This window comes from Acinonyx jubatus, chromosome B1 (genome assembly GCF_027475565.1).
Source record: "Acinonyx jubatus isolate Ajub_Pintada_27869175 chromosome B1, VMU_Ajub_asm_v1.0, whole genome shotgun sequence".
NCBI classification, from domain to species: Eukaryota; Metazoa; Chordata; class Mammalia; order Carnivora; family Felidae; genus Acinonyx; species Acinonyx jubatus.
In genome coordinates this window covers 34,742,960-34,761,558 of record NC_069382.1, presented here as the reverse complement: position 1 = coordinate 34,761,558, position 18,599 = coordinate 34,742,960, and the positions used below count along the sequence as shown (strand labels likewise).

General features: G+C 39.0%; 1 protein-coding gene across 3 annotated transcripts in view; it reads left to right on the top strand.

Moving 5' to 3' along the window:
* PIWIL2 (piwi like RNA-mediated gene silencing 2) overlaps positions 1 to 18,599 on the top strand; it is an 84,552-nt gene that overhangs the window by 20,486 nt on the left and 45,467 nt on the right. For all 3 annotated transcript variants that reach the window (XM_053216440.1, XM_053216439.1, XM_015079259.3), the window contains exons 11-17: positions 7,168 to 7,356; positions 7,952 to 8,036; positions 8,904 to 8,993; positions 10,443 to 10,583; positions 15,363 to 15,476; positions 16,168 to 16,356; positions 18,438 to 18,539. In XM_053216440.1, coding sequence (XP_053072415.1) covers positions 7,168 to 7,356; positions 7,952 to 8,036; positions 8,904 to 8,993; positions 10,443 to 10,583; positions 15,363 to 15,476; positions 16,168 to 16,356; positions 18,438 to 18,539 — 910 coding nt within the window. The remainder of the gene's footprint in view (positions 1 to 7,167; positions 7,357 to 7,951; positions 8,037 to 8,903; positions 8,994 to 10,442; positions 10,584 to 15,362; positions 15,477 to 16,167; positions 16,357 to 18,437; positions 18,540 to 18,599) is intronic.

The window sequence follows — 18,599 nt, the reverse complement described above, 5'->3', positions numbered from 1 at the left end:
TCGTTGAGGATTTTTGTCTGTATTCCTAAACAATATCTGTATCTTTCTTGTGAGGCCTTTGTCTGATTTTGATATCTCGGTAATACCGGCCTTATAGGAAGAGTTGGGAAGTATTCCCTTCCAATGTTTTTTTGAAAGAGTTTGTGAAGGATTAGAATTCATTTTCTTTTGAATGCTTGGTAGAAAGTCAACAGAGAAGCCATCTGGGCTTTGGTTTTTCTTTGTGTGCAGTTTTTAAATTACTAATTCAATTTCTGTACATGTTAGATATTTATCAGATTTTCTGTTTATTTTTGGGTCAGTTTTGGTAATTTGTGTCTTTCTAGGAGTTTGTTCATTTTATTTAGGTGATCTAATTTGTTAGCATATTGCTGTTCAAAGTGTTCCCTTACAATTCTTTTTATTTCTATGAGCCAGTTGTGATGTCCCCTCTTGAATTCCAGGTTTTAGAAATCCAAGTCTCCTTTTTTTCACAGGTAGTCTACCTAAAAGTTTGTCAGTGTTGTTGACCTTTTCAGAAAACCAGTATTTGGTTTTGTTGATTTTCTTTATTTTCTGTTCTCTGTTTCATTAATTCCCACTCTTATTTCCTTCCTTTTGCATACTTAAGGTGTAGTTTGCTCTTCTCTTTCCAGTGTCTTGAGGTGGAAGGTTAGTTTATTTGGGATATTTTTTCTTTTTAATATAGGCTTTTACAGCTATAAATTTCCCTCTAAGTAATGCGTTAGCTGTATCCCGTACATTTTGGTATGTTGTGTCTTCATTTATATCTAGTTCAAAATATTTTCTAATTTCCTTTATGATTTCTTGTTTGATCCATTGATTATTTAGGGGAGTGTGTTGTTTAATTTCCATATATATGTGAGTTTTCTGAATTTCTTCTGTTTTTGATTTCTAATTTCATTCTATTGTGGCCAGACAACAGAATTGTATTTCTATCCTTTTATATTTATTGAAGTTTGTTCTATGATCTAGCATATGATACACATTGGAGAATGTTCTGTGTGCGCTTTCGACATTGTAATTTTAACTCAAAATTTTTTTTACATTTATCAAGGAAAGTGCCAGAATCAGAACAACTATGGTATACCTTTATATTGGAAGGAGAAATCCTTCCAGGCAGAGTTTGAGACCTTTGACATAGGCAAACTTAATGACAAACAAGAAAGAGAAGCACTAAAGTTGTCTAAGGATGTGTGTTTGTGAACCGTATTTCAGGTTCCAAGCACAGATAGAAAGGGCCATGAGATCAGTGATCCAACTATCATTGACCCTGGAATTTGAACTAAATAAACACAGTGAGCTTCTTTCACAAATTGCCAAGACAAGAAGTGCCTTCCTAACTAACGTTTGACCACTTGCTTTTTTACAAATTGGTTGCTGGATTAATGGACCTTCAAGTATGATGTCTCTGAAGTGGATTAGCTTAGTTTGGAGGCTTTATCTGGTTTATGCCTCCATGCATTCTCTATAGAACACCCTCATACATTTAACAGAGACAAGGAAATCTAGGGCAAAACAAAAACATATGAAAGAAGACTTTATGCATCTAGACAAATAACAGCAAAAGCAAAGTAAGCAAATGGAGAATAATCAAGTTAATGGCAAAAATAATTTTCAAAACAAAGACTTGGGTCCAAACAATGACTTTTTTTTTCTTTTTTAATTTACATCCAAGTTAGTTAGCATATAGTGCAATAATGATTTCAGGAGTAGAATCCAGTGATTCGTCTCCTAGTAAAATACTCATTGCTCATTCCAGCAAGTGTCCTCCTTAATACCCCTTGTCCATTTAGCCCATCTCCTCCCCCATCCTCCCCCCAACAACCCTCAGTTTGTTCTCTGTATTTAAGAGTCTCTTATGTTTTGTCCCCTTCTGTGTTTTTTTTTAAATATTTATTTTTGAGAGACAGAATGCGAGTGGGGGAGGGGCAGAGAGAGAGGGAGAGACAGAATCCAAAGCAGGCTCCAGGTTCTGAGCTGTGTGTCAGCGCAGAGCCTGACGCGGGGCTCCAGCACACAGACTGCAAGATCATTACCTGACCTGAAGTCCGACGCTTAACCAACTGAGCCACCCAGGCACCCCCCTTCCTATTTTTATATTATTTTTGCTTCTTTTCCTTTATGTTCATTATTTTAAATTCCACATGAGTTAAGTCATATGATATTTGTCTTTCTCTGACTAATTTTGCTTAGCATAATACACTCCAGTTCCCTCCACATTATTGGCAAATGGCAAGACTTCATTCTTTTTGATTGCTGAATAGTACTCCATTGTGTGTATGTGCGTGTGTGTGTGTGTGTGTGTGTATCACAATCTTTTTTACCCATTCATTAGTTGATAGACATTTGGGCTTTTTCCATACTTTGACTATTGTCAATAGCGCTGCTATAAACAGTGTACTTGCCCCTTCAAAACAGCACACTTGTATCCTTTGGAGAAATACCTAGTAGTGCAATTGCTGGTCATAGGGTAGTTCTATTTTTAATCTTTTGAGGAACCTCCATACTGTTTTCCAGAGTGGCTGTAACAGTTTGCATTCCCACTAGAGTGCAAAAGGGTTCCTCTTTCTCCACATCTTTGCCAACATCTGTTGTCGCCCGAGTTGTTAATTTTAGCCATTCTGACTGGTGTGAGGTGGTATCTCATTGTGGTTTTGATTTGCATTTCCCTGATGATGAGTGGTGTTGAGCATTTTTTCATGTGTCAGTTGGCCATCTGGATGTCTTCTTTGGAAAAGTGTCTTTCATGTCTTTTGCCCATTTCTTCACAGGATTACTTGTTTTTTGGGTGTTGAGAGTGATAAATTCTTTTTAGAGGATACTAACCTTTTATCATATATGTCATTTGCAAATATCTTCTCCCATTCCATCAGTTGCCTTTTAGTTTTCCTGATTGTTTCCTTTGCAGTGCGAAAGCTTTTTATTTTGATGCAGTCCCAGTAGTTCATTTTTGCTTTTGTTTCCCTTGCCTCCAGAGACATGTTGAGTAAGGAGTTGCTGTGGCCTAGGTCAAAGAGGTTTTTGTCTGCTTTCTTCTCTAGGATTTTGATGGCTTCCTGTCTTATAGTTAGGTTTTTCCTACATTTTGAGTTTTGTGTGTGTGTATGGTGCAAGAAAGTGGTCAAGGTTCATTCTTTTGCATGTCGCTATCCAGTTTTCCCAGCACAATTTGCTGAAGAGGCTGTCTTTATTCCAGTGGATATTCTTTCTTGCTTTGTCAAGGATTAGTTGGCCATATATTTGTGGGTCCATTTCTGGGTTCTTTATTCTTTTCCATTGGTCTACGTGTCTGTTTTTGTACCAGTACCATACTATCTTGATGATTATAACTTTGTAATATAGGTTAAAGTCCGGAATTGTGATGCCTCCAGGCTTGGTTTTCTTTTTCAGGATTATTTTGGCTATTCAGGGGCTTTTCTGATTCCATACAAATTTTAGGATTGTTTGTTCTAGTTCTGTAAACAATGCTGGCATTATTTTGATAGGGATTGCCAAACAATGACTTCTAACCTGAAAGGTCATTAGGCAACCAAAGCCTAATGAAACTAGTCAGAGCTCAGCTTGTTGTTGGGATTGACTCACTGCAGCAGATCTGGTGGACAAATAGAGTTAAGCACAAAAGGCCCAGTGAGTGCATCTGTTGGTCTGAAACTCCTGGAGTGTTGCTGAGGAAGAGCTTCCATAGTTACCTTGGTGAAACCTTCAGAATTGCCAAAGAATGATGAGACTTCTGTTTTATTTTTATTTTTTTAATTTTTTTTCAACGTTTTTATTTATTTTTGGAACAGAGAGAGACAGAGCATGAACGGGGGAGGGGCAGAGAGAGAGGGAGACACAGAATCGGAAACAGGCTCCAGGCTCCGAGCCATCAGCCCAGAGCCTGATGCGGGGCTCGAACTCACGGACCGTGAGATCGTGACCTGGCTGAAGTCGGACGCTTAACCGACTGCGCCACCCAGGCGCCCCGAGACTTCTGTTTTATCTGAAATAAAGAAAAGGCTGAGTTCCTGCTTATTGCAGTAAAAAGAGACTGCTGACCTTACATAGAGTATTGGAGAGGTATGGAGTTCAGGACGGCAGTCTTGCAGAGGGGCAAGCAGTAGAAAGTGGTTGCTCAGGCAGTCTATTGTTGATTGATTAGTACTCTGTGGGATGCTTATTGGATTAAGGCTTTCCTCAGTGTATAGAAACAAGGGGTTGACATTGGTTAGATAGCTTGCAAGAGGTGACTTGATACAGATGTATTAAAACTGGATCTTATGGGGGTGCCTGGGTAGCTCAGTCGGTGGAGCATCTGTCTGACTTAAGCTCAGGTCGTGATCTCACGGTTCATGTTCGTGCTGATAGTGCAGAGCCTGCTTGGGATTCTCTCTCTCTCTGCCCCTCCTCTACTTACCCCCCCCCCCTCAAAAATAAATAAACATTTAAAAAAGTGTTTTTAGGGGCACCTGGGTGACTCAATATGTTAAGCATCCGACTTCTGCTCAGGTCACGATCTCAGGGTTCTTGAGTTCAAGCCCCACGTCAGGCTCTGCTTTGACAGTGTGGAGCCTGCTTGGGATTTTCTTTTTCTCCCTCTCTCTCTCCCCCTCTGCCTCCCTCTCTCTCTCTCTCTCTCTCTCTCTCTCTCTATCCCAAAATAAATAAAACTTAAAAAAAATTTTTTTAAACTGGATTTTGTGGCTACTGGTTACTGTGGCTACAAAATTATCTTTTCCAAAGTTTGTGATGATTTCTTTTTTAATTTCCAGGAGGATGTGAATGTTTGTTATCATCTACTTTTATTACTTAATTTCTTACACATTAACATTAACTTAATAAGAATTTATTTTGTAAATGATTAGCAAGTGTTCTTATCCATTTTTTAATGATATATTTCCCCTCACTAACTTGAAATGCCACTAGTGATCACTGGACACTCAATCCTAATGTATATTCCAGTCTCATTTGGATCTTACTCTATTCTGTTTTTTCTTTTTTCAGATTTAGTAGGGCACAGTGGACACAATCAACCTTATACATTTAAAGTATACAATTTGATGAGTTTTACTATACTTATATACCTATGAAACATCGCAGTGAAGATCATGAACATACCCATTTCCCACTCAAAATTTACTCATGTCTGTTTCAGACCTCTCTCTACCCACCATGGGCAGCAAGCACTGATCTGGTTTCTGCCACTAGAGATCAGTTTGCATTTTCTAGAACTTTCTAGAAATGTAAGTAGAATTATATGGCATAGACTCATTTTTTGTTTTTTTGTTATTTGGTCTGCTTTCTTTTCAGCATGATTTTTTTTTATTTTAATTTTTTATTTTAATCTCAGTCAGGGTAAAATAGTACAGTTAAAAATCATTGATTTTTATCTACTTTTCGATGTTGAATATTGGAGTAACAAGATATAGGTCTATATTCTTTATCTCCTGCCTTCCTCAGTCCATTTTTAGCTTTTTCTTGATTGGGCCTCCCTCTTCCACATCTCCCACCTACCTTTTCTAATGCAAAAGACAATGATTAGGGGAATGGGCTTTGGTGAGAGAATATTAAAAACTGTCATGGAAGATTTTGAAAATAAATTACAGCTTAAAAAGTGTTTGAATATAGATTGTATACTAGTGGTTACTTTTGACTTCCACAGCTACATATATATAGCGAACTGTGTTTGTAGCCATCTCTCCTCTGTATTTAACCTAGCAGACAGAATAAGGCCACACACACACACACACACACACGCACACACACTCTGCATCCGGCATGTATCAAGCACTAATGGCAATGATGGAGATGATATTTGCAAGCACTTAACACAGTTCTATTATCTGTGCTAGGCACTGTTCTCAACGCTTCATTTATATAAAGTCATTGTGTTCTCTCAACAACCCTATGAGTTAGGTTCTTTCACTGACCCACTTTCACATGAGGAAACCAAGGCACAAAGAGCAGTAACTCGCTCAAAATTTCATAGGCTAGTAAGTGTAAGATGCAAGATTTGAACCCAGGCATTTTGGCTCTGGGTCTGTCATCAATGTTGAACTGCTTCAGGTGTCTGATTTTCATCACTTACTATAGTCTTTCTTAGGGAGAGTTCTGCAGGACACTAATTATCCAGAGTGGTAATGAACTGAATGTTCATTCTGTGAGGTAAAAAGGAAAAAGGTGGGAGGAATCTGGTTAAATACATTGGAGGTAAATCAAGCTAGGTATGTTTCTTTAGTAGCCTGATATGCTAATGTATGCAGTGAATCTCTAAGCAGGGCTTATAATATGCAGAATGGACTCAACTTTTTTGATTGTACAACCTTTTCCACACTTCTCACAACTTCTCAAGGGACCAGTGTTTCTGAAGAATATACCCTGGGTGACACTGACCCACAGAACAAAGTCCAAGCTCCTTGACTTACAAGGACATTCACATCTGGTCCCTGCCTATTTTCAGCCTGTGCTTACCATCTTCTGTCCCTGTTCCACCTCCTTGTCCTCCCCATCCCCAGATCCCTGCTTGTCCCCTGCATACTGCTGCCTCTGCCTGGAGTGTCACTCATTCCTCTGCCCCCTGGCATTTCTGCTTGGCAGATTGCTTCTTCAAGTATCAGCTGCCTCTGTAAACTTTCCTGGACTCCCTGGGCATATTCACACATGCTTCCTGTGAGTTACCTGTGTTGGGCTTGTTCACGGCATTGTTTAGAGGTTACCTTGAGGGTACATTTGCCTATGGTGAGTCTGCTTATCTGCATCTTCAGCATCTTCACCAGTGCTGTATAATGATAGGTATTTGTAATCCTTTCCATTAGCTCAAAAGGGCAAATATAGTTGAAAGAATGTTTTGTTGTTCCACTGTAGACTATCCTAATAATGATGATACAAAATATTTTGTTTGATTTGTTTGAATAAATACCCTTTTTGAAGGCAAACTATGAATTTTACTAATTTGTAGTTGCTGTTTTTGACTTTTACCTTTTCACTGTTTTTTATTGATTTTGATTTTTTTGGTAATGTTAAAGAAAAGAGATGAGAGTCCTATCTCTTTAAAGAGACAACTGGAGCCTTCTGGTGCTATATAGCTGTGATCATATCCCTGAGGTACTTACTTGCATCCCCTATCCTTTTCATTGTGCTCTGCATGTACAAATATGATGAACAGTCTTTTGTCTCTTTCCAAAGGCATGCCATGTATCAGCAGAACAAAGAAAACTTCCAGGATGAGTGCACTAAGCTTCTGGTTGGCAATATTGTTATAACCCGATACAACAATCGTACCTATCGCATTGATGATGTGGATTGGAATAAGACACCAAAAGATAGCTTCACAATGTCTGATGGGAAGCAGATCACATTCTTGGAATACTACAGGTGGAAAGAAGAGACTGACTGGGCTTGTGCCTTTGGGAGGGTGTGGAATGTAATCTACCATTCTATTGCAGGATATTGAGTTCCATAGTAGCAAACAGCAGGACACTTTTAAAATAATTGGATTGGTAATACACCTAAGGTTGAATGAGTTTGTTTGTGGGATTTGATTTCAATATGCTACCCTTACAATTTCATTTCCTTTAGTGCATTTGGAAGTTACTTTATAAATTAAAGCCAGGGCTTTGAATTATATTTCTTTTGCTGGTTTAGAAGTCTGGTTGGAGAGATGAAATTCGAGTCATTAATCATTTGACTATCATTTTGCCTTTCCAGTTGCCCAAGCCTTCAACCTGATACAGTTTTAAGCAAATTTTTCCCTGGACTATTAGACAATTTCTCCTCCATTTAATTGCAGTGTTAACTTGAGCCTGCCTTTTCCAGCTATAAATACGCTATAATGAGTTTCTAGTGGATTCTTGACAAGGGTATTATGCAAATTGTGTGCCTCAGTGCTAGTTAAGAGAGTCAGACTGTGTTGCTGTTAAGAGTAGTGATGCTGCTTCTGAAATGTTTTCCTGCCTCTGCCCTGCTCTAGCAAAAACTATGGGATCACAATTAAGGAAGAGGACCAGCCACTGCTGATCCATAGGCCCAGTGAGAGACAGAATAACCAAGGGATGGTGAGTGGGGAGTGTCAGATTTGTACTTCCAGCTTAAGTTCTTCATCTTCATCCATGGTGCTGGGGACCCTGGAGCAGAGTTACAATGTGGTTGGGGAATGCTGTGCACGGCTAGGACTTGCTTTTGAAGCCCCCGTAGTGAGGAGCTAAGTATCCATATGAGCAAGTTAGGTTAAGGAAGAAAGAACTTGCTGCTAAAGATTAGAGCACTGCATCCATTAGGGAAGTTGTAGACATTTAACAAACAGGGCTAGGGGCCAGGGGAAAGTGCCTTGATACTGATTCCTCGGTCTTAGGTGAGAAAGCTGAAGATCAATGGGTTAGATGAGATGGAGGTATCACCTTAGCTTGTATGGAGGCCCAAGAGGGACAGATTGTTTTCTTCTAGTTTTTCCTTTCTTTTTTACCATATCAGTATTTTCCCCTTTACCAGGGTGCCTAGGTGGCTCAGTTGGTTAGGGTTCTGACTTTGGCTCAAGTCATGATCTCATGGTTCATGGGTTCAAGCTTGGGTTCAAGCATGGGGCTCTGTGCTGACAGCTGGGAGCCTGGGACCTGCTTCGGATTCTATGTCTCCCTCTCTCTCTGCCCCTCCCTTGGTTGTACTCTCTCTCTGTATCAAAAATAAACAAACATTAAAAAATATTTTTTTTCCCTTTACCTAATACAACAGGCTCAAAGTATTGTGACTGAAGGGAAAAGGGTAAAATACTTGCAGTGTTTCATTGCCCTCTTTGGGGTTTTATGTTCCCTAGTGTGCCAGTTATGTCCCTGCAGGCCCAGCCATGAGCATGGCATGTCTTTCAGGTCACGGGAACAAGACAATCTTCTACTTCCTTATTTTTGCTTTCCATTCTCTCTTCACAGCTGCTGAAAGGCGAAATCCTGCTGCTGCCTGAGCTTTCATTCATGACTGGAATCCCTGAGAAGATGAAGAAGGACTTCAGAGCCATGAAGGTGAGAACTGCCCATGTTGAATGGAAGTCCTTTTTGATAGCAGCTTGAGCTAGACCTGGGCAGGCTTGTGGCATCACCTGGGTAGGTCTGTTCTTCCAGGCTCCAGTTCTCCTTTCTGTAAAACATGATCCAATGTCCCTTCCGACACGCTATGAAAAAGCTGATCAGATTTCCCTTTTGAAGAGTGTTAGAACAATGGAATGATTGGATTATAAGGTAAAAGGAAACAAGTATCTCTGTTTTAACCCTAACCAATCAAATAGATGACTGTAAGCTAGTCATATGATCATAAGAGGTTTTTTGAGAGCACTGAGTTTTTCTAGCATTGCTACAAGCCTTCAGTCTATTTGAAGGAGTGGAGGAGATAATGTAGCAAAAGGCAATCCACAAGTCAGAGGCTGACGTGAAAGGATAAAAGTTTATCTTGGGGCTTGGAGTGTCCAGGAGGTGTCAGGCTCAGCCCCGGTAGGAAATAGCTGAGAAGCAGAGACGTGTGCAGCAGCATGAATCCAGAGCCAGAGTGCTTTGCCTCCACTCTGTCTGCAACGCTTGGGACTTTCCACACTTGAACTACTGTGCTGCCTCACTTTTTCAGCCCTTGTCTGTGTTACCCTTGGATCCATTCCTGTCTCCAATGCCACAGACTATTTTCAGTAACATCGTCAAGAGCCTGAAGTGAAGCTTAACATTCTTGTAAGAGATTTCTTTCATGTTTACTTTTGTTCCTTCTCTGTTTCTTACATAGGTCAAGGCTCCTTCCTTACAAGGCTCAGTCACCTAATGATTTTATGATCACAGAGCTATCTGTGTAGCCACGTTGACTGGTGCTAATGACTGCCTCGCAGGGAACAACTGTACTGTTCTTTGGTCTCAGAAAAATAAAGAACTCACTTATGTGATAGTCTTCATATACACCTTCTAGATAGATATTCATTCAACAATAACATTTAGAAAGCACCTATTATTGTTGAAACATTGGACAAAAAGTGTCTTATGGTGACATTAAATATAGTGCTCTGTAGTATGACATGAAGATTAAGACTGGATGTGATTTTCCATTCTGTTATGTTTGACTCTGTGCTGGGTACAGAACGCTTTCCCCCATATTTTTCTGAAATATTAAATAGGTATAATCAAGCCCCCTTTGCTCCTGTTTCATAGACTTTCTTAGGAATTTTAAATTCAGAACCTGGCTTTGAGAAAGAGATAAGGTCATATGGGAGAAAGAAACAATAACATTTCAAATTCTTTTATGGTTAAAATTTTAACTGTAGACCTCATTCACATTCCTGACAGATGTTTATTAAAATCCTTGGAGGTATTTGAAAATTCTACAGATTTCAATGGGAAAGAGGTTTTCTTTTGGAAATGTTTTAGACACATTGGGGTTTAACTTCATGTTGGAGAAAGTAATACTTATAACATTATCTCTGTCTTAATTCTATTTAGGATTTAACCCAGCAGATCAACCTGAGCCCCAAACAGCACCATAATGCTTTGGAATGCTTGCTGCAGAGAATTTCGAAGAATGAGACAGCTAGCAATGAATTGGCGCGCTGGGGACTCTGTCTCCAGAAGGATGTACATAAGGTGAACTGGAGGATGTAGTGGAGTAGGAACCAGCATTGACCAGCAATTTTAAGAGCTTAATGAATGAAACTGGCTGATAGCTCCCTACCTTATCTTTATTTTGGAGTTTTGCTTTATTATTATACTTTTTTTGGGTCCTAGTCATAATATTTGAATTTCCTTATCTTAATTTGCTACTAGCTCTTACAGATTTTTCTTCTATATTTCCCAGGGCTCCGAGGTGTTAATTTTTAGTCAGGCAGATGGCACAAGGAATATTGACTTACAATTTACCTCATTTTCAGGTTTCCAACCCAAATAATTCTTAAGGTTCTGTATGTCCTTTTCTTTTTCTTCTTCTCCAAGAAGTAACTTGTGATTCTTTGAATATACTATTGTCATGCTTTCTGTAGGCATAGAGAGTCTTAGTCTTACACAATCGAATTTTCTTATGGCCCTTTCTACCTGCGGTTTGCTGGAATCTGCTATGTTGTATTTTATGCAACGTGATCCGTAGGGTAGAGGCAGCATGAGATGGTAGAGTCCTTGGCCTTCAGTATCTGCTTATTTGTCTTTGAATCTGGGGGCGCCTGGGTGGCTCAGTCGGTTGGGCATCCAACTGTGGCTCGGGTCATGATCTCAGGGTTCGTGGGCTCAAGTCCCACGTCAGGCTCTGTGCTGACAGCTCAGAGCCTGGAGCCTGCTTTGGCTTCTGTGCCTCCCTCTCTCTCTGCAGCTCCCCCCTCTGTCTCTCTCTCTCTGTCAAAAATAAACATTAAAAAAAAATTTTATTTGGCTTTGAATCTCAGCTCTACCACTTGCCATCTTAATTACTTTGAACAAATTGCATAGCATATTGTAGTTTCTTTATCTGTAAAATGAGGATAATGATTGAATTATAAAAACTTAAATGGTACCATCTTTCGTATAATATGTGACACATAGCAGGTGCTCAGTAAACATTAGCTGTTATTATTTTTCACCTGCTTTCGAGATTATACCAAAATAATTAATTCTGTCTTTTCTGTAATTCTTTTGCATTTTGAATTGACTCCTTGTTAAAAATTTCTTTTTCTCGGGGTGCCTGGGTGGCTTAATCAGTTAAGCGTCCAAATTCAGCTCAGGTCATGATCTCACAGTTCGAGCCCCACATTGGGCTCTGTGCTAACAGCTTGGAGCCTGGATGGAGCCTGCTTCAGATTCTGTGTCTCCCTTTCTCTCTGCCCCTCCTCTGCTCACACTCTTCTCTCTCTCAAAAATAAAGAAATGTTAAAAAAAATTTTTTTTAATTTCTTTTTCTCTGTTTTAATAAAAGTAATGGATAGTGAATAAGGAAAATTTGAAATTTTAGAAAATATAAAGAAATAAAAACATCAGTAATTTCATCATCCAAAGATGATATCTCGGTGACTTATTTTAGATATTTATAAAAGATAACTTCAGGGGCACCTGGGTAGCTCAGTTTGTTAAGTGTCCAGCTCTTTATTTCGGCTCAGGTCATGATCTCGAAGTTGTGGGATCAAGCCTTGTGTCGGGCTCTGTACTGAGCTGAGCGTGGATCCTACTTAAGATTCTCTTTCTCTCCCTCTCTCTCTCTGCCCCTCCTCTGTTCACACATGTTCTCTCTCAATAAATAAATAAATAAATAACATAACATAACAAAATAACATAAAATATACTTTGGTGTATTTCCTTTCCCTACACATTTTTCTGTGAGAATAAATCTTTTTCTTACAAAGTTGTGATTATATTGTGTATGGTTTTACATCTTCTTTTTCATTTAATATCATATCCTGAACATGTTTCCATGTTATTAAGTGTCAGTTTGAAGACATAGAAAACATAAACCAAAGAAGAAAAAAGTTCATCTTGCTGTATCAGGATAACTACTCTTAACATTTTGGTACATAACCTTCATTGGATTTGTGTGTGTGTATGTATGTGCATGCTTACATGCTTACGCACACTCACACATAGCATGTATTCATATAGTTTCCTTTTTTCCCCTCAGTTTTTCCATGTCATTTAATATTTTTCTGAATATTTTAATGGCTGCCAGATAGTTTATTAACAATTTCCTTTTCTTTTACATTCAAATTGAATTTAGTATTTTTCTGTTAGAAATAGTTATTCAGTGAGGAGCCTTGTAACTGAATCTTTTTACATGTTTATTTTCATAGTCAAATTTATGGAAGTGGAATTATTAGGTCAGGGGACACTTATGTTTTTAGTGCTTTTGTTGTATATTGCCAGTTGCCTTCTAGGCTCAAGTTTCAATGTTTAAGGTTCAAGTTTTTACTTTCATATCATGAGTTTGATTCCTTACACTCATGCTAATATGGGCATTGTTATTCTTTATGTTAGATTTTGGTAATGGTAATTAAATCATTGAAATTTCTTTTGATTATAGATGAAATAAGTAGATATATTTTTTAAAATTTTTTATGTTTTTTATTTTTGGGAGAGAGAGAGAGAGTGTAAGCAGGGGGAGGGGCAGAGAGAGAGGGAGACACAGAATCTGAGGCTGGCTCCGCTCTGAACTATCAGCACAGAGCCTGATGTGGGGCTTGAACTCACGAACTGTGAGACCGTGACCTGAGCCGGAGTCAGATGCTTAACTGACTGAGCCACCCAGGCGCCCCTGTTATTACTTTTTTGTATTAAAATTTTTTTAATGTTTGTTTATTTTTGGGAGAGAGAGACAGAGTGCAAGCAGGGGAGAGACAGAGAGAGATGGAGAGACAGAATCTGAAGCAGGCTCCAGGCTGTGAGCCCAATGTAGGGCTCAAACCCACGGATTGTGAGATCCTGTGCCAAAGTCAGATGCTCAACCAATTGAGCCACTCAGGTGCCCCACCTCTGTTATTTTTTAATAAGCAAATGGTAGAGATCATAGAAAGTAAAAATCCTCTGTAATTATACATCCCCAGAGATAATCACCACTAAGTGTAGATGCATTCAATTTTTTTTAGTTTGAGAGAGAGCGCAAGCAGTGGGGGTGCAGCAGAGAGAGGGAGAGAGAAAATCCTAAGTAGGCTCTGCACTGCCAGTACAGAGCCCAATGCAGGGCTTGAACCTATGAACCTTGAGATCATGACCTGAGCCAAAGTCAGATGCTTAACTGACTGAGCCACCTGGGCGCCCCAGACTCAATTTTTATGATGCATACATTACTATTTATTTTTTTGTAAAAACAGGATCATATTACCTGTTGTTACAAAGGGGCTGCAGACTGGTGCCGCCAGTCTGGAAAAGAGTATGGAGGTTCCTCAAAAAATTAAAAATAGAACTACCCTACTACTCAGCAATTGCACTACTAGGTATTTATCCAAGGGATACAGGTATGCTGTTCGAAGGGACACATGCACCCCAATGTTTATAGCAGCACTATCAGCAACAGCCAAAGTATGGACAGAGCCCAAATGTCCATCGATGGATGAATGGATAAAGAAGATGTGGTGTATATATATATATATATATATATATATATATATATGTATGTATATATGTATATATATATATACATGTATACACATGCACACATTGTATACACAATGGTGTACGTATATATAGATGTATATATGTATACACACACACACACACACACACACACACACAATGGAGTATTACTCGGCAATCAGAAAGAATGAAATCTTGCCATTTGCAGCTACATGGATGGAACTAGAGGGTATTATGCTAAGCAAGGTTAGTCATAGACAAATACATGATTTCACTCATGTGAGGACTTTAAGACACAGAACAGATGAACATAAGGGAAGGGAAGCAAAAATAATATAAAAACAGGGAGGGGGACAAAACAGAAGAGACTCTTAAATATAGAGAACAAACAGAGGGTTGCTGGAGGGGTTTTGGGAGGAGGGATGGGCTAAATGGGTAAGGGAGTTAAGGAAGCTACTCCTGAAATCATTGTTGCACCATGTGCTAACTAACTTGGATGTAGATTATAAAAAATAAATTATAGAAAAAAGTGATTTCAATGTTGGCAAAATGGTTCATTATGCTGTTATATCAACTAAATTATTTTCCTGTGTTTGGATATTTAGATCTGATTGACTTATTCCTAACTTTAATTTGTTCTTTCATTATATTTATGTCTTTTCCTGCCTGCTTTTCTTTTTAGAGTATAATAGTAGGTATAGTTTATGTTCAGCCTTCTTGAGAAATTTTACTTTTCGGCACCTGGATGGCTCAGTTGGTTAAGCGTCTAGTTTTGGCTCAAGTCATGATCTCATAGTTTGTGAGTTCAAGCCCCACATCAGGCTCTGCGCTGACAGTGTGGAGCCTGCGTGGCATTCTGTCTCCCTCTCTTTCTGCCCTGCACATATGTGTGCGTGTTCGCTCGCTCGCTCTCTCAAAATAAACTTTAGAAGAATTCTTTTTAAAAAAAGAAATTTTACTTTTAATTTTCTACTTGCAATTTGTCCCTTAAAATATTTTTAAAGATTATATTCCTATTTATCTTGAAATTATAGTTGTTTTATATGCATTGTCTACTTCTAAAGAGATAATGCTTTCTAATCCTTGTTTTGGGAGACCATGTTGGAAACTTCAATAATTAAAAAGCCTTGCCTATAAAAATTTTACCTGTATTTGTCCAGGGTTTTATTGACCTGGACTCATTGCTAGCAGTTTCATTTTTGTGCCATTCTCAGGGGTTATAACAGGAACAGGTCTATACAGTGGAGTTGACAAGGCCCAAGAGAGAACAGCGTTAGTGTTTTTTCCTAAATTAGTGTTTGCAAATGACTCATGTCATGTATACTTTGTTTTCTGTTATAGATTGAAGGACGTGTTCTGCCAATGGAAAGAATTAACTTAAGAAATACTTCATTTATCACATCTCAGGAACTAAACTGGATTAAGGAAGTAACCAGAGACCTTTCCATCTTGACTGTAAGTGACTTTTAAGGTGGTGAAGAGAGGACCAGTATTACTAAAAATATGGAAATTAGAAAGCAGGGATGATTCAGTGTCTTCTTTTTGAGGGAGAGTACCAACTGAATTCCCATCCTGAATTATCTGCTAAACAGGGGTCCTTCAAATAGAGCAAATTGATGAGTTGTTAGAGGGAAGCACTTTGGTTGGCCATAGACTTAGGAAAAGGAAATAGATTGCTATGGTAATTCATGTAGTGCAAGCCTAATACCCAGTCTCCCATTTATTTTCCTTTATCTTCCTGGATTTTCCCTGGGAGTTCCTTGAAGATGTTTTTATCCATGAAAGAAGTAATTAAAACAGTCTCCCACCAAGAGAACTGAAGAACAAAATTGTGTATCAGTATTTTTAAATGTTTTTGGCTAATGTGGTCTTTTTGGCCATGCATAAAGTACATCTGTTGCTAAAACTTTTTATTGAAATATATTTAAAGGAAAAGTATACTTACAAGTATACAGTGTTCCACTGTGGGAGTATGCCACAGTTTACTTATCACCCACAACTATGTTAGTTATAGGAATTAGATCAAAAAGGACTCAAGCAAGAGAGAATTAAAAGCAGTTTCTTCTCTAGACTAATATCTCCTGGGTGTGAGTTTGGAGTGTTTAAGTTGTGGGAAGTGCTAAAAATAGCTTGTGGTTATTCCTAGGTCCCCATGCATTTCTGGGCACTGTTTTACCCAAAGAGAGCAATGGATCAGGCCCGAGAATTGGTTAATATGTTGGAAAAGATAGCTGGCCCCATTGGTATGCGCCTGAGCCCACCAGCCTGGGTTGAACTAAAGGATGATCGAATTGAGACCTATGTCAGAAGCATTCAATCCATGCTAGGAGTTGAGGTAATAAACTAATTTGAGTATATGAGTAGAATGCTTGTTTTAAAATACTTGCATACTTGATTTTAAATTCTCTTGCTTATCAGTCTGCTGTTTATGATGCCCAGAAATCTGTGTCTTACTCACGTACACATGAAATACTATACCAAGTAGTCTTCATGCCCTTTGGTTAATTGATTCTCTCATTCTATGTTGGCAGTAGTCTCTCTCACTCTGGTGTTCTTTTTTCACGTAATTGACGGAGAGAATAGCTGACTTAACTTTAGTTCGTTATCTGTATAGAACATGTTGTGCTCAGAAAGCAACTTTTTGGGCCCAGTGCCATTTTGCACAATTCAGTACTGCACTGTCACGGTCTGGTCTGGCTTAAGATTTGAATTGCTCTGGCGATGAACTTGGCACCTGGGCCATCAGCTCGGTCCTGATAGCTGATTGTGAGCGCTGCAGCTGAGCAGGTCATAGCACTCATAACTCAGTAGTTCAAGCCTGCGGTTCTTACCTGTTTGCACACAAAACGGAGGAAGAAGCTTAAGGAACAAAAGCAGAGCAAATGTTTTGGGAAGTAATTAGTCTGTGACTTGAAGAGTCCATTGTTGTGAGATCAGTACTGGAATTAGATTTTTCTGGGATCTCTCTGATCCCCAACTCTGGGTTATCACCCAGAGCAGCACCCTCATATTCTGTCTTTGTAATTTCCTTCTGGTTCCCCATGCTAGTTGTACTCTGCCATGGCTACCCCCTGAGCCTGATCATTGATAATTCTGCTGTGCTTTCAGAAGAATTGCCCAGTGTAGTGCATCAACTCCCCAATCTCATACTTGTTCATGTTCTCTTTAGAAGAGTGTACTTCCAACAGTTTTTATGCAGCATGGATAGAAGTTTCATTCATGTTTACCAAACTTAACTCATCTTGGTCTTACTGTCTCTTTGTCATCTTTAGGGCATGCTGTTTTATTATATTTTATTATTATTTTTATTTACTCATTAATTTATTATTATTATTTATTTATTATCCCACACATGTCTGCAGGAGCCAGATGAGAAACACAAGTGTAGTGGGCTAGGAGGGGACTATAGTGAACTTAAGAGAGTAATCAACCCCATGACTGCAGATAAAAGCCCAGCATTATCAAATTAATTTTTGATTTATTTGTTTTTCAGTAGAAACAAAAAATCTGGATTTGTATGTGTGTGCCCCTCCATATGTTTAAATGTTAATTTAAAAAAACATGTAACTCATTGCAGGGACTAAAAAGCTACATGTGTTTGATAGATCCAACCCATAGGCTCCCAGTGTGCAGCCTGTGTTCTACGTGACTTCAGAAGTTCTTTGATGTGATTGCTGGAACGTGTGTTCTCTGAGAAGTCTTAATCTAACACTGATCTTGATTTGGAATAATATATTATTGATTTACCATTAATAGCTGTTTCTGGCATAAAGGATTGGCACTTTCATTTCCCTTCAGTGCTACTTTTCTTTATTTATGCTGAAAGATCCTCTGTTTCCAGTGTTGGATCTCTTAAATGGTGAGGGATCACAGATGTTTATATGAGATATGCTGCTGGCAATATCATTCTCTCTCCTAACCAGGAAGTTAGGAAAAGCCACTTACAGATTTGGCAGTAGCTTCATTTCTTTGTACTTGGCTCTGAATCTTTTCTTGTGGTATTGCATTCCATGTTTGCTCAGTTTTGTGGTATGAATGTAATAAGGTGCTTGGTTTACTGAAGAGAGTGGTAAAAGCATTCTAGGGAATTGAAAGCAGCAACTAAAAAGTAATCTTTGCAAATTTTCAAGACTGCCTTGTTCAGGCATCTTAATTTTCCTAAGGAAGAACTCAGGTAGTCAGGGCCACCTCTAGATAATTTATGGTATTCTATCCCGTATTTCTACAAAGAAGCCCTGAATCCAGCAAAGGTTCAAGGACCTGTTCGGGGCTGGAGTGTCTACCCTCTTTGTTTCAGTCCCTTTTGCCTTAAAGGTCCTATGACTTCACAGGCTCTTAGACTGCCCACAGCTGGAGTCCCATCAAGGTCCCCTGCGACTTCCAAAGCCTGACTTATATGTACTTTATCTCTTCAAGAGGAAGATACAGATGGTTGTTTGCATCATCATGGGAACACGTGACGATCTCTATGGGGCTATTAAAAAGCTGTGCTGTGTGCAGGCTCCTGTGCCCTCACAGGTGAGTGGAGAGCTAGGCAGGAGGCATACATGGAAACTCTATAACCTCCCTTGAGGTTTT